Source organism: Atheta coriaria, unplaced genomic scaffold (assembly GCF_025399875.1).
Source record: "Atheta coriaria isolate IRGN ID8LTWV9N9 unplaced genomic scaffold, Caltech_Dcor_3.1 hic_scaffold_3_pilon, whole genome shotgun sequence".
In the NCBI taxonomy this organism is placed as follows: Eukaryota; Metazoa; Arthropoda; class Insecta; order Coleoptera; family Staphylinidae; genus Dalotia; species Dalotia coriaria.
Genome location: NW_027045445.1, coordinates 8,399,924 through 8,415,306, shown reverse-complemented (window position 1 = coordinate 8,415,306; position 15,383 = coordinate 8,399,924). Strand labels below are relative to the sequence as shown.

General features: G+C 32.9%; 1 protein-coding gene across 1 annotated transcript in view; it reads right to left on the bottom strand.

Annotated features, from left to right (window-relative positions):
• Positions 1-14,584, bottom strand: part of LOC135789367 (metabotropic glutamate receptor 2-like) — a 63,461-nt gene extending 48,877 nt beyond the window's left edge. Inside the window, exons 1-2 of the mRNA XM_065299158.1 lie at positions 14,372-14,584; positions 10,396-10,950 (exon numbers count right to left, since the gene is read on the bottom strand). Coding sequence (XP_065155230.1) covers positions 10,396-10,915 — 520 coding nt within the window. The 5' untranslated portion in view covers positions 10,916-10,950; positions 14,372-14,584. The remainder of the gene's footprint in view (positions 1-10,395; positions 10,951-14,371) is intronic.
• Positions 14,585-15,383: the final 799 nt, after the last annotated feature.

Sequence of the window (15,383 nt, the reverse complement as noted above, 5' to 3'; positions counted from 1 at the left end):
GGATCTATTTTCAACTTCTCCTCTACATGTTTTTCAGAGCGTGTCTCTTAAATTGTGGTCAAACTGTCCAACGCAAGCCCTATTTTATAATTTGTACAAAAGGATTCAAGGATTAACAGATAACAGGATTAGAATAGAGAAATATACGAGTGTATATATGCATACCGAGCGCAGCATACTTGCTTAATTATTATTTGCCTCCGCGAAAATTAATTAATCTTAATCCTGGAAGATTGAAATTTGTCCTAAGTCAATTCGCTTAAGTAAAGAGTGTGCAATTGCGATTGCGTTTTAATCGAGTCGTTAAATTGCGTTTTTCATGTGTGTGTGTGTGTAGAAGTGGGTGTGAATTTTAATGAAAATTGCTGAAAACGTGAAATTATTTTCCAGGATGTGGTTAGAGTGGAGTGAAGGACTCGCTGAAAGGAATTTCCAGTATTTAACTCTCGTGGTAGTTTGCTGCCACGTGCACACTGTTTACGCATGAAAGTAATTAATTAAGTCCGTTAGGAGATGCGGCCACTTCTGTTTACCAAAGCAACTTTATATGTATTTTTATTTTGTATTATTTATTTTGATATATGAAGAGGTATATTTATTTATTAGTGTGAAAATATTTATTTTACGTATTGAATAAAATTAAAATAAAACAAATAACAGATTTTATTCTGTTTGAACACCTCAAAAATGTCATAAATATAAATTTAAATAGATAAAACAATATTTTGTTAGTTACACCTTTTATAACTCAAGAATGGCTGAACAGATTTTGATAATTTATGATTTGTTGGATTCGTCTTTACTCCAAAAAGAAGAATAGTGTTTAAAATATCGAAAATCGTGACTTAAAGGGTGTTAAATAAGGGATGAAAACTGATTTAATGATTCAATCATATTTACAATTTAATAATTCAATTCTAGATGGCGCTAAAATGCAATATTGACAGTTTCTATTTAATTTTAACTTAAAAACTTGATTACAAAATTTGACATTTTACCTTAATTATTTTCTATCATCATCAAAAAGGTTATTCAAGATAATTGATTATCCTACGACTCATAAACCTAAGTGTTATTATCTCTCAGGTAAAACACACCTAAATCATCCCCGTGAAGAAAACGCCGAGGGTCGTAAGGACGATTTAATCGTCCTGATAGCCCTAAAACTCTTCCAGGCCGTGCGTGAGAATAATGGACAATAAATTATTGCCGTATAAGTGTTTCAAAACGTGTCTAACGTATCGCACACGTGAAATTGCACGGGTCGTGTTATTCGGCAGGACCCTTACACGTGTTGCTAAGGGACTGCGAGGACGCGGTAATCAAAATTGGCGCGTTACCGGCCCGAGTGCCAAAATAACCTAAAATTAAGGATCAGGGGAAACATTAAAGAAGAGCACCAGATGAACACGGACCCGAAATGACTACAAGTGCAAATAAGACAATAAAGTAATACGAGAGGGAAGAAAGAGCGAAGTACTGGTGAAATATGCATGCGGATGTATATGAGGGTACGAAGGGTGCGAGGGTGAGTTACCCTTATTGGCTGAATTAGGATGTTCGAAGTGGGTTGTTTACACTTTGCAAAATTGCTGGCATGGATCCATTACGAGTGGATGATTTTAAAAGGCAATTTGTAACACAGCGCAAAATCCATGAATGCTTAAACTCTAAAATCCGGGAAAATTAAAGCGTGATTAACGGTTATAGTTTATACGTATTGACGTATCGTGAACCACTTTATAAATTACAAGCAAAATTAAACCTGAACTTTCAACTTTTGATCTATCTTTTGATTCAAGTTCAAACGTTTGTATTGAGTGAAATTGAAAAATTTATATTCAGCGCACGGATTTGTAAAATCCGCAAACTGCCAATTGAGAGATTTTTAAGGACTATTTTATGATCACAGCTAATGAACTTAGTATTACTTGCGATTACTCGTGCAGACACGGATGAAAACTTTATAGCCGTAGGCACGGAAAAAAGTTGAGTCAAAAAGCAAAGATTTTCCGATCGAGATTCGGATGCGTAATCTTTGAGTCAAGTTTTAGGTTAAGGGGATGAGTTTTGGGTTAGGTGTACGTTTGGTTTTAGGGACGGAATTGGCTCGTGGCCATAGAATAAAATGGCTAATTCCCATCACGTATCGGCATTACGCCTGCAGAACGCGTTCGTGCTCGAGGTGAAAATGGGCGAAAGGGAAAACGCCAAAAGTCAAAAATTCACCGGTGCAACATAATAATATCTATTTTATATGATATTTCTGTGAGAATAAAAAAGGTTACTTTAATTAAGTTAGTGTCACGTATGCTGGAGTAAAATTTTTATAAAACTAAATGCAGTAAACTTTAAAAAAAGTAAACTAAATTCTATTTTTATCTTTAAAACAACAGTTTTTTACGGTTTTGAAATAGAACAGTGGTACTTTAAACACGGACAACAGTACTTTACTCACGGCCTTTAGTCATGGGGTGGTATAAAATGAATCACGTCGCTAAAAATTTTTAAACGCAGTTAAAATGACAAAAAGAAAAGAAAAAAAGGGGGAAAAAGAAAGAAAAAAAGGAAAAATTCAAAGAAAAAATGAAAAAGAAAGAAAAATGAAAAAAAGTGTATTTACTGATTATACCACACTTAAATACTATACTTTATCCACAATAATTGAACATGAACACTTATTTGATTGTTTTAAAATTGCTTTGAGCATTTTAAATTTTATTTTAGGTTTACATGAAAAATAAAATTTAATTATTGCTTAACTTTTAATTAAAAACCAGAAAAAATAAATACATAATTGCAAATTGAAAATAATAATTGAAAATAAATTTAAACTCAAATTTTTAATTAAAATATCTCATCAAACATAATTGTAAATAATCATTAAAAGCAAAACATTAACCGTTTTACATTTTTACTTTTTAAAATAAAACCTTTTAAAATAACCTATTTTGTGATTTAAATTAACTTTTTTTATATTTACTAGCTAAATCTAACCGTATCAAATTTCACTTAAAACAAACGGGCGTACATCGCATGTATCCATCCGACTTGCCGGCTTGACGATGCGCGTGTGGAAGTAGAAGCAAACAAACCGCATTTAATTATGCGCTTCGATGAACTACATAATGGCGTCGGGCAATCGCGATGCCCTTTTACACTAAACGCACACTTTTCACATTTCACATTGGTGACACCCACCTAACCGCGCGCGTTTTCACAATTTTAATATTCAGTGATGCAATGCTGGAATTTAAAGCTGATTTATGTTTTAAATAACTTTATGCAGAGCTACAAAGGCCTGCAAATCGCATTAAATATATTTATTTTATATATTCAAATGCTACTGATCGCTAAAACAAAATTTGTTGACAATGGTAATAAAATTATCCAATAAAATATTATCATCCAGCAGAATAATATATTTTATATTCGGTTATATTCAACTTTTTTCAACAAAAAATGAAAAAAATAAAAAATGCCCAAAAAATGAACTTAAGCGCCATCTAGAAATAAATTATTTAACTATAACTATGATTGAAACACTATACCAAATTTCATCCCTTATTTAACACCCTTTAAATAATAATTTTTAATATTTTAATATTTATTCTGCTAATTGTGACAGAAACAAACCAAATTAATCATAAATTATTAAAATCTTTCAAGCCGTTCTTGAGTTATAAATGATGTAACTAACACAACTATGTTTTTTACTTATAAACACGTATAATAGCAAAAATTGCATAAAAAAACATTTTTTTACTACAAATAAAATTTATTTCTATAACAAACAGATGCCAAAACGAACAACGCTTGTATTTACGCAGCACAAAACCACCCCCGGTGGCAGTTGGCAGGGTGTTTGTGCCAACGGACGATACGTCATGAATACGAAGTAATCTGCTCATGTTGGCGTTCCGTGTATGCCTAATCCGATTCAAAACAGACGCATGTTTTCGAAAGAGGCGGCATGCGTGCAAACAAGATGGCGGACGACATTGTTACGCTCCTGACAATCAGCGTACAAAGAGTAAATGACTACGCTGGTGAAGTTGAACACGTTGGATAATCAGAAGGATAATCAGGATAATTTAATTTGGCAAAACATCGAAATTTAATCAACAGTCCTTGTTTCAGTAGAAAATTATAAACATCGGTACAATGTGTACATTTTGCATGGCTATTATTGTATATTGCAATAATTCCTGTTAGCCTGTTATGCGCATCGTGGCTTCAGAGAAAATTAATTAAACACCTACTATGCACACGCCATTGTTACGCGAGGTGTCGTCCGACAGAACAATATCATTGATTACGACACGGATAACGCCGCGAACGGGGTGTGTGTCGGCCGGGAATGGCCAAAACAGCAACCGGCTCAAAGCGGTGTGAACGCGTATAAATGTATGACTGATTGCGGAGTGTATTCAATGGAAAAGACGCGATGGTATGTTGTGGGCTGCGGGGGTGACTTTTGGTAGCCATGGTGAGATTGCCGAGTGGAATTTATGCGGTATTGTGGAATATGGCGAGGTAGGAGTATTAACGTCATTAGTCTTTGTCATGCGATTTCTAATGCTATTAAGACTTATCAAAGGCAGTGCTGATTTGGGAACAGCCGACCGTTGAAGGGATTTTTCAGGTGTACGATATTTGAAAATTATTTAATATGTTGCATATTTACTGGGCTGATTAAAATTTTAATTTTATATCGAATTTTCAAAACGCCATAAATTAATTTTCAAAATTACAAAAGTTATAAAGCAAATAGTGTACGGGAGCTCCGCCCATTTGACTTAAAGTAACGTGGCGCGCGCCACTGCTTTAGATACTCGTTTAGCGCATGCGCAACCCGCTTATTTATTTTATTATGGTTTATTTTACAACTTTTATATTGAAAATATTGAGAATTATTTAATGGGAAATGGCTAGCAGTAAATAATATTAATTACGACAGAAATGGCCACTACTCATAAATGAACATGCATTCAATGTCATCACAAATTTTCGTAATCACCAATATCGTGAATCCGGATGGTCTGCTCGAAATAATCGTAACACAAATCACGAATCAATTCGCGGATATATTTATAATCCCTACATTAAATTATTAATTATAGCAGCGGACAAAAGCACAAAACATCGATGTTTAATAAATATATTGCATATAGCGAAGTAATAATTATTTTATATTAAATATAATAATAAAATTTAATAAATAACAAAAAAAATTGTTATATATGTTTATTTCTACATCAAAATAATAAAATTCATATTTTGTCTTTTTATAAAAATAAATGTCAATATTGCTCTGTAGTGCCATCTAGATTGAAATTATGTAACAAAAACTATGATTATATCTCTATATGAACTTTCATCCCCTATTTTACACCCTGCAAGATATATATTTGCAACAAAAAGTAGCTTATTTTCTTTTCCATAGTCTAAAATATTTCTTTACCAAAATTTAGCAAAATTGGTTCCGTGGTTTTGACGTGAATGCGTCACAAACATACAAAAACACTCATTTCCATTATTATTAATAAATTTTTTCTTGTTAATTATTATTTTCTAATAAAATTCATTTCCAAATCATAAATACGCTTTATAAATTCAAAATTAGTAGTGTATTATACCATTATTATATAATATCGTTGATATTATTAATTAATTCTTAGCATATTAGGCATTTAGTATTTTTCAGCAAGATAACAGATTTTATTGCCGGCAGGTATTTCGTTTGAATAGCACAGCGCGGTATTGAGAATGTTTGATGTTATCGTGTTATCCTGGAGTTATTCTGCTCGTCTGCGGTAAAGTATCAATTTCGGGCGGTAATTTCATTTGCGGCGGATGGTTTAACCCGCGATTTAGGCGTCGTTGCGAGCCGAAATATTGTAATAAACATTCTCGCACAAACCATAACTAGCATGATACGCAGGATATCAGAAGCATCATCAGTGGCACAATGAAAAGCAAAACCGAACAGAATGTTTTTGCACACAGATTTGTTTACAGCTTGTTAATTAAAGACTCTATAAAAAAATACAAAAAAATATAGAAGATTTATTTTCAGTGGGATGTTTTGTAATTTGACAATGAAAAATATTTGCGTTATCAATTCGGTGTATGTTCAGCAAAATGCTTTTGTTGAAAATATTTTTATTGTTATGAGTGGATCATTAAACGCAAAAAAACTCGGATATTTTTATCTTTTGCTTTCATACGGTTTTACTGCCAATTTTCTATGATTTATATAAAAATTCTTCTTTTCAAAAAAATACTTGAGTGCCAATGTAAGCTTAACAACCTTTTTAAAGCCTGTAGGGCTAAAAATGACGAAAATAAACATTATTCTTGTTAATTAGATACTTTATAAGTATTTTTATAACCTAAAAATAAAACTACCACTTTAAAAATTACAGTTTCCTGTAAAATTTAATAATTACAGTTTTCTGTAATTTTGTTCACAATTTCAACCTCAAAACATCGTTTTACATTTTTCTATAGGTATTTAAAAAGAAATTGCATATATACAAGAGGGCTGTATCAAAAGACATGAAGAGTATCAATATAAAGAACATAAAATGTGCTTTGAGATTCAATTTCTTCGTTTCTATTCTATTTGCAGCCGACCGCCTGCTTTCTCCGCTTGTCTGTCGAGAGCTGCGAGTTTATTGAATTTCCGTCCGATAACCGAACGGTGTCCGTCCGGTGTCGATGTTGCCATTCTCAGCTTGGCAGCTCGCCATCGCACTTTCAGCGGAAATTACGAGATGATGGGAAAACAAATCAAACAAAAACGAGCGAAAAAATAAACAAAAATAACGTAATCTATTTTAGGTTATCAATTTACAGTGTTCTGTAATTTTTTACCCATTACAGTTTCCTACACTTTTCAATCTACAAACGCAAAGTATACAACTAAATATACACATGAACTATCAATTAATTGAAAGCAAACATTTTAAACAAATGAATATAAACATTATCTTTTACGTGCAAGTATAGGACATGCAATTTAATTGAAATACGTCGACAGACTTTTTGAGTTTTCAGTTTTCATTTTGTGTTACAATATAACCAATGTTACATTGGCAAACCAGACAATAGAATTAAATTACTCCAAATAAATATTCACTCTTCGCAATATATGTGTGAAATATGAGTATGTGTGAAACACGAATTTGTATAAATTTGTAAAATAATTGTGCATTTGTAAACCTCGCCGGCGATAAATAACAAAATTTACATAAAAGCACAAGTTTTGACGCCCGCTGGAAGTATGGCGAAAAGGGCGCAAATTAATGTTAATGAACGAACACACAATCGCCATTGCTGCGCGGTCATGCGCGTGCGCACACCGAAACATTTGACTGCCTAACAGTATGGTAACAGCGCTGAAAGTTTGACACGGTTTTCAGGGCGACAAAGTCGTGATTTTCATTCCGCGAGCGCTACCGCTGCCGGAATAATGCGTCGGCATTAACCTTTATTACGTTTATTGTATTCTCGTGTCGCCACGTGGAGCGAGCGCTTGAATATTTGCTTAATTATTTGCCGCTGTCGTTTTGTTTTTCGCATTTTGCGAAAGATTTTAATGCTTCAACAGTACATTAAAAGCGAAAACTTTGGTGGAAATAATTTCAGGGTTGCTTAATATCCACTTTGAAAGATTAAGTAGAATTATATAGCATTTTATTTACATTGTATTTATATGACTTGGTATTTTTATAAACTATTAAAACCCTTTTTTTATTTTTTAGTTTTTATATTACATTAAATTGCCAAAAACGTAAATTCCGTTATTTTTTACTTTTTAATTGTGCACCTAAAATAAAAACTCTAAAAAATTAAAAATATAGTTTTCTGTAATTTCCTACAGTTTACTGTAATAGTTAAACGTATATAACCTTTATCTGAAAGTAAATATCCGGAATAGATTCTTTCCCACTCAAGTTTAATGCGCGACTTCAATTTGTTGCACATTTCGAAAGCCATTTTGCGCGAATTTGCGTTCACGGTCTATTCCCTAGCGAGCGTGGGCCTCTTTCGGAAGCGATTTCGCGCAAAGTGCGTGTTTAACAAATTCCCGTACCGCGCGATCGCACAAAACTAAATGTTGTACAAACACTATACACACGCATACAGCGCGCACCCCGACTGACTGTTCAGCTATGCATGGGAAAAACGCTTTCGTTTGCATGCCGGTTTTTCTACGAAAATAGAGGTAAAAATTTCCATTTTAAACGCAAGCTAAACTATGCAAACACTCCGGCGTACAAAAATGAGAAAATTTCAACTTCAGCGCTATTAAAATGGCGAATTTTGAAAAATCATTTTTACACTCACATATTTCATTTGCAAAGAGTTTTGTAGAATATAATTTATAATTTGTTATTTTTAGAAGAGTTATTGTTATTTCAAGTGGCGCCATCTAGTGCTCAATAGCTCTTAACCGGTCAGTACTCTCTTCAAACTCAATTTCCTCCACATTCCGCCGCTTTGCTTCCATCCGTGGACCTTTTTTACGCTTTTTGCGGAAATAGTCCTTGTGATGAAAGCTTTCCAACTTTTTTTCCACCCTTTCGAGTGTTTAGAACCCGTATGCAAAAAGTAAAAAAGACGCCGTGTGTAAATAGTACGCTCACACCTGTTACGCACCCTTCCGTTCCTACCAATTTTTTGAGTGGTCCTTCTTTCATCCTTTTTATATATCCTACATCCCTACAATTTAAATACGTTTAAATCATATCGTTCTACAAAAAGTTGCGCTATTTTTATCCCGGTATTTTATTTGGAAAGTTTTACATTGCACGTATCATGAATCACCATTGTGATCCTGCGTCAGGATAACGTCGCTTGTTGTTAACGGCGCTGTTCAATTTTCTTAATGGATTACAAGTATGTATACTGGTGTATTCATTGCATTGTCCTTTCAACCCCATCCTTTTACAATTTGTCCTTCATATTCTTTGTGGGATATTTTTATTGAATTTTATGTTGCTGTTTTCATTCAGTATATTCAATTTTACAATGGATGAAGATGAATTGAAATAAAATGATATTTAAAGAATGAATTTGCTGAATCATTAAGTTTTATTACAGATTCCTGTAATTAATAAATTTTAAGTTAGGTTAAGTCTTGAAATTTGAAGAATATAATGTAAAATTAAATATATAGCTTGAGGTAGGCTACCCAAAGATGTTGTTAAATTTGCTTTAATTTTGCGTCAATGCTTTTTTTAAAATTAATATTTTTTTATGTTTTCATGAATATCATGAATTATTAAGTGTAAACCTTGTTTTAAAACATGTTTCTGTCTACACAAGGCTTGGAAAACTATTTTTGACAGCGAAAATTGAATAGCAAATTTAATTAACTTTGATTAATTGCTTTGCACGTATGTAAAGTATTGTGGGTTGCCTAGAGCCTCTAGAAATATGGAAATATATAATTTTGTTTACAACTTTAACAATTAACGAAGTAATTACCAACATTTTGCTTAAAAACAATAGATCTACTTCCATTTCAGGTAATGTAACGTTTTTAAGTGTTTTTTACAATATTACACGCCATTTGAAGAGAAAAATTAAAATCACAGTTTTTAAATTTGTAAAATTATGCAATTTTGCAACCACTCTACATAAAACTTTATCATCTATTCTCTTATAACCTTAGATTTATTTCATTCATTAATTTTTGCATAAAACTTCAATAAACAAAATTATTTTACTTCTAAACAGCCATGAATGCATTTTTCCCTTTGCCCTAGGGCCGTAATAAAATTGTACCCTTGGCGTCAAAACCCCATTTTCTGTTCTGCTGTAATGCGGTTATTTATATTCAGCACAGATTAATATCCAAACATAAATGTATCACTGTGTCATTGCGAATGGAAAATGCCTTCGGCCATTAAAATTAAATGCGTGCCAATATGCGCCTGCAATTTCCGATCACGGAATTAAAATTAATGTTAATTCCGAATGTACAATGTTGTGTACGGAGTACGAGTGCTGCATGCATAGTGCATGCGTTGTCAATTCAGCACTTCTGTTTGCGATCCATTAATTGCACTCAGTATAAATTAAAACTTAAAACAGAAGTGTAAACATTAGGTTATATATTATGCTATGTATGAATGGTTGCCTATGTTATCTCAAATTTGTTGGTTGCTGTTGGTTGTGTGGTTTATTTACAAAAAAATACTAAAAAATACTAAAATACTGAATTAATTTGATCAAAATATTTATATTTGTTTATTTTATTGTCAGTAAAGTCCACAAGTTCCACAATAGATGGCGTAAGTTCATTAAACAAATTTCTCAACTCAATGTTGATAAATATCCAATAGATGGCGTTATAATAAGCAATTAATAAACAGATTTTACCTTTAATAAAATCGACGGCCATCTCAAGTCCATAAGTGTCCTTATCACAATCATCCAAAATATGCGCTCCTAGTTTAATTTCCGGTAACAGCGTACCAGTTGAATCACCATTATTCAATCGGTCTAATGTATACAACATGGACTCCAGCGCTTGAACGCCACCTTGCGGCATTATCGGCCCACAAGTAATAGAATCCTCACGTTCATGCACCATCATAAGTCCTCCAAGGACAATATCCCCTTCAACCACAGCTTCCTTCTTCACAGGCCAAGGTGTAACTTCATGATGATGCCTTATGTGATGTTTTACGTGTACTCCTTCGCTTGACTCCGATTCTTTCAGAATCTGTTCCAGTTCATGCACGTGCGCATGCGCATGTTCATCAAGGAAGTCTTCACGATACGCGAAGGAAGCACGGTGTCTCTGCGGTTTGTGTTTTGCACGATGATTATAACTGAAGATATTCTCTACGAGGATAACAAGGACTACAAGGATACAGATATTTTTTGATAAGAACATTTCTATGGATATGTATTTTATGGATTAATTTTGAGCTGAAAATAGTTTATTAATCAGATTAATTTATTTCCACGCTGAACTTTTTTGCATTTTGCATTATCCTGATTTTTTTATTATCCCTTTGATGAATAGCGAGCGATAAAAAAGAGGATAACGTCATAAAGTATAATCGAGGCCTGTTTGATCCTTTGTCCTTTTTACGAACCGGACATAAATGCGTGCAAACAAATGTGATTAATACCTGGTAATAATTCATCCCTTAGACACAAAAAAAACAACCCTTTTTCATTTGATTGTATAAATTTGTAACAAATTTAGTTTTTATTTTTTTCTTAATTTAAATTTAAATTAATCTATTAACATTATCTTAATGAGACAAAGATAAAGTCAATCCGTACGTCGATAAGTCCACTAACCACAACTCACCCCCGTGCCATTATTCAGAGTTTGGGAACTTGAGGCAAACTGCGATAAAGTACACAAATGGCACTTTTAGCCTTGCGCCCTGTCGCCTGTTCGTCGGTATTTTCTTAAGGCGGTGTTGGTTCCACCCTCCCCGTTCAACCCCCACGTCTGTAAGTTGACGAACTTCCCGACCGAACTAAAATGCTAAGTGCTTAAGTGCGCATTTGCAAGCAGATATTAATGTCGCGAGCTGGAACCAGCGGTGGTGAGTTGTGCAGGGCGGCAGGACGAAGAACAGAAGAGGGCGCGACGGAAACGATCGAGAAGTTTGACAAGTTTAAGCCATGAGTTAATACCCACTGAATATATATATCGACACCGGCTAATTGCTAATTGAAATTTTGACAGATTGCCCACAGGGTTCATATTGAATATTTGAGAATATTACAAATTGCAACTGTTGAATATATTTGGAAAAATGTGAATTTATAAAGAATAAAATTTTGTTAGTTAAATCGCTTATAACTCATGAACGGCTGGACAGATTTTGATAATCTATGATTTGTTAGATTCATCTCTGTACCAAATAGCAGAATAAGTAAGGAAAATATCAAAAATTGTGGTATACAGGGTGTTAAATAAGAGATGAAAATTTGTATAGAAATTCATTCATTATTATAGTTCAATAATTGGATTCCAGATGGCGTTAAAGTTCATTATTAACATTTCTAACGTTTTTTTTAAATAAAATATAATAATTTTTCGTATTTTGAAATAAACGTCTGTATTTCTTTAGGGAAATTTAGGGATGTATTAGTTCTGAGTTTATTGAGCAAGGCATGCAAGCCGCTAATTAGCCATTTTTAATAATCAAAGATATTACCTACATTACCGACATTACGGACATTACCAAAGAACACGAATCGTGTTTATCCAGCACCCCCAAACCACCCATAATGCGACCTCTTTGACCTCAATGAGCTCAATTAATAACGCAAGTAATTGGATACCAAAATAACAAAAATTGCAATTTTTTCATCTCTAACCCACAAATTGGAATAATTTAACCTAAAAAATATATACGAATTTACACAAAAACCAAAAGCGTATTTTATGTTCAATTAAAAATCAAATGTTTTTGTTATTTCAATAAAAAAGCTTTTGTTTTGAATTTTTGTGCAATTGTCTCAAATTACCCCAAAGGGCATTATTGTAATTACAGCACAACATGCGCAATAAATGTAATTAATTATGCCCGTTATATTTTTCGCATTTTTTATTTCGGTCATTAATTTTGATATTTAATGGTGCATTTGTCGTAAAACGCCCAAAAATTAAAATATTTAGAGAACCACAAAAAAAAAACTATAAAATTTTTTGACGATTTTTACGTTTTTTAAAATTTTCACCAAAATTTGAAATTACATATAAAAACCATGCAAAAATTATGCACAGCAGCTGTTATTATATATTTCTATTCATTTATCATGCAGAAAATAAACCTGACAATAGTTTCGTTTGCAATTTGTAATGTTGAATATCATGTCACTTTTGTTTGCTTCATTGACAGCTGCGAGTGGTAGACGGGGGAATGTGGCGGATATTTTTGGGTGCAGCCGCCACGCCACCTCTTCCGGCGTGGCAGCATATCGATTTCGTATCAGATATCATCACAATATCCACAACATTACAACTTCACAATACTGTTCACAAATACCGAAGTCATTATAGCGCGCGACGGAATCGAAACGTAGATTGACGTCATTAGCATAATGGTAAGTGCTGCCATCTGAAAGATTATTACGAACACCATGAATTGCATAATATTAAATATTTATTTGCTCGTTTATACTTTTATTGTTTACTAACACTTGTCGATGAAGTCATTTGAGGAGATTTTAATCAGAAAAACTTAAGTAATTAGTTTCCAACCCAAAATATTCTTTATTTTAATTTCTGGGTTTAGAGATTGATTAAAAATGTATTTAGCGCCATCTGGGTTTGAATTATATAACTATAACTATTATTAAATCTCCATATGAACTTTCATCCCTTATTTTACACCTTTTAAGCTAAATTTTAGGATAAAAAGTAGTCTATTTTATTTTCCAAGATCAAAACTACCTCTACACCAAATTTTTTCAAAATTGGTTCAAGAGTTTATGCGTGAAAGCGTCACAAACAAATAAACAAATTTATATATGCGTTTATAGTATAAATTGAGTTTCAATAACAACTACTAAAATATTTTTTTCATATTTTTGTTATTTACTTTTCTAGAATCATTAAAATATAAAAACAAATAATGTTTTCTAAAAAAAACGTAATTTTCTCTTGAGTTTTATAAACTTATCAGATAAATTATTCCAACTCGCAACTGGATGTTAATAGACTACGTTCTTTTCATCTTTTAAATAAAAATAAATAAAAATAAAATACGTCTGTTTACACAGACATACAATACATACATATAATCTTAGATGATAAAACATGTCACAACCTATTCACTTTTGTCAACTTCCACTGCGGCTACACCTGCATATAGCGACCTCGTCCTGTGCCATCAACTAATCAGTCCGGACAGTGCTGGATTTCATTTCGTTTCACGTTCTTCGCCATTTTAATTTTCTCCGCCTCGCCGACTGCCAGCGAGTTTTACAGTTTCGCAGTGTTACAGTTTTTCACATTTAATGCAATTACGCTCGCGACAGGACCTCTCCACTTGCGCTTAGCGCGCAAACTTTTGCTTGGCGCATTGAGTAAAAATTTAAATTAAAACCTGTACAGACACATCTATATACACACGTATATACTCTTTGCAATCCAGCACGCATTATCCTATTATCCTCTATGGCGCGCCGGTTATTTCGTTATCCTGTTTAGCTTGTTATCCGCTTTTTTTATCGCTCGTTTTCGCAATTATACGCTTTTTTACAAACAATTTAATTAAAATGATTTTCATCAGCATTCAGTGAGTATTCATTTTTTCTTCTTTTTTAATTCAAAATTCAGGATAATGCAATTAAATTATATTAATAATAAAATACTTACCAATAAATTATTGGCAAATTAGTTTCTAACACTTAGTCTTACACTTATCACTAAAAGTCCTTTTATTTTCATATTTAATTTTGGATAGGTTGAAACCAACACAAAATAGTTGAAATTTTCCATGATAATTTTTTTGTTGTTTTTATAATAATAGTTTAAAGATATGTGTGTGAGGATAAGTTTTGAAACACGCGCGAACTGTGCGAAACGCGCGCAAGAACTGAGGCAGCAAGCAACCGCCGACGACGGACGCGTGTGCAGCACTGAGAACGGGAGCGGCCGTCGAGTGCCAGTGGCGGCGACTGGAGGCGGCAGGCGCGCCGCCACCATGACAATGAAAACAGCGAAAACAATCATTCGATGGGAGAACGCATTAGAAGTGATTGCAATCTATTAATAACTCGCATGTTTTTGCAATTAATTTGATAACATCCCACTTTGAAGTTTTTAATTTAATTAAAAACTTGTTATGCATTAATAAAAAAATTATTATTAATTAGAACATCATAGTAAACAATATTTTGAATAATTTTAGTAAAAATTGAAAGTTTTCAATTGAATATAAAATATTTTTGATGTTAAAGGATAATATTGAGTTTCTGCTAAAAATTTTTGCTTGGTAGCCGAGTTCCAATGACATATCATTTCAAATTCAAATGGATTATCTATGTTATACTAGTCAGCCATAAAATTTTAATAACCAGGAAAGTGGTATTCCAAAAATAGGTTTTTTAAAACTAACTTTACCACCTGACAAATATTTCGTTTCGTATCGAAAGAAAGTTTTTCGGATAAAAAAAATCGTTTTTTTGGACATCTAAATTGGTTTTAAATCCTTTCTTAAAACCCATGAACTTTAAAATATTGAGAAAACTACAAAACAAATTTTATCAAATTTTCCATGGTTTTGAGACACAAAAAGTGATACTTTATACACAGCCGTGACTAAAGTACTTTAGTCACGTGGTGGGGCTTGCGCTTGCGCATTTGCCTTCGGTGTAGCAAAAAAACG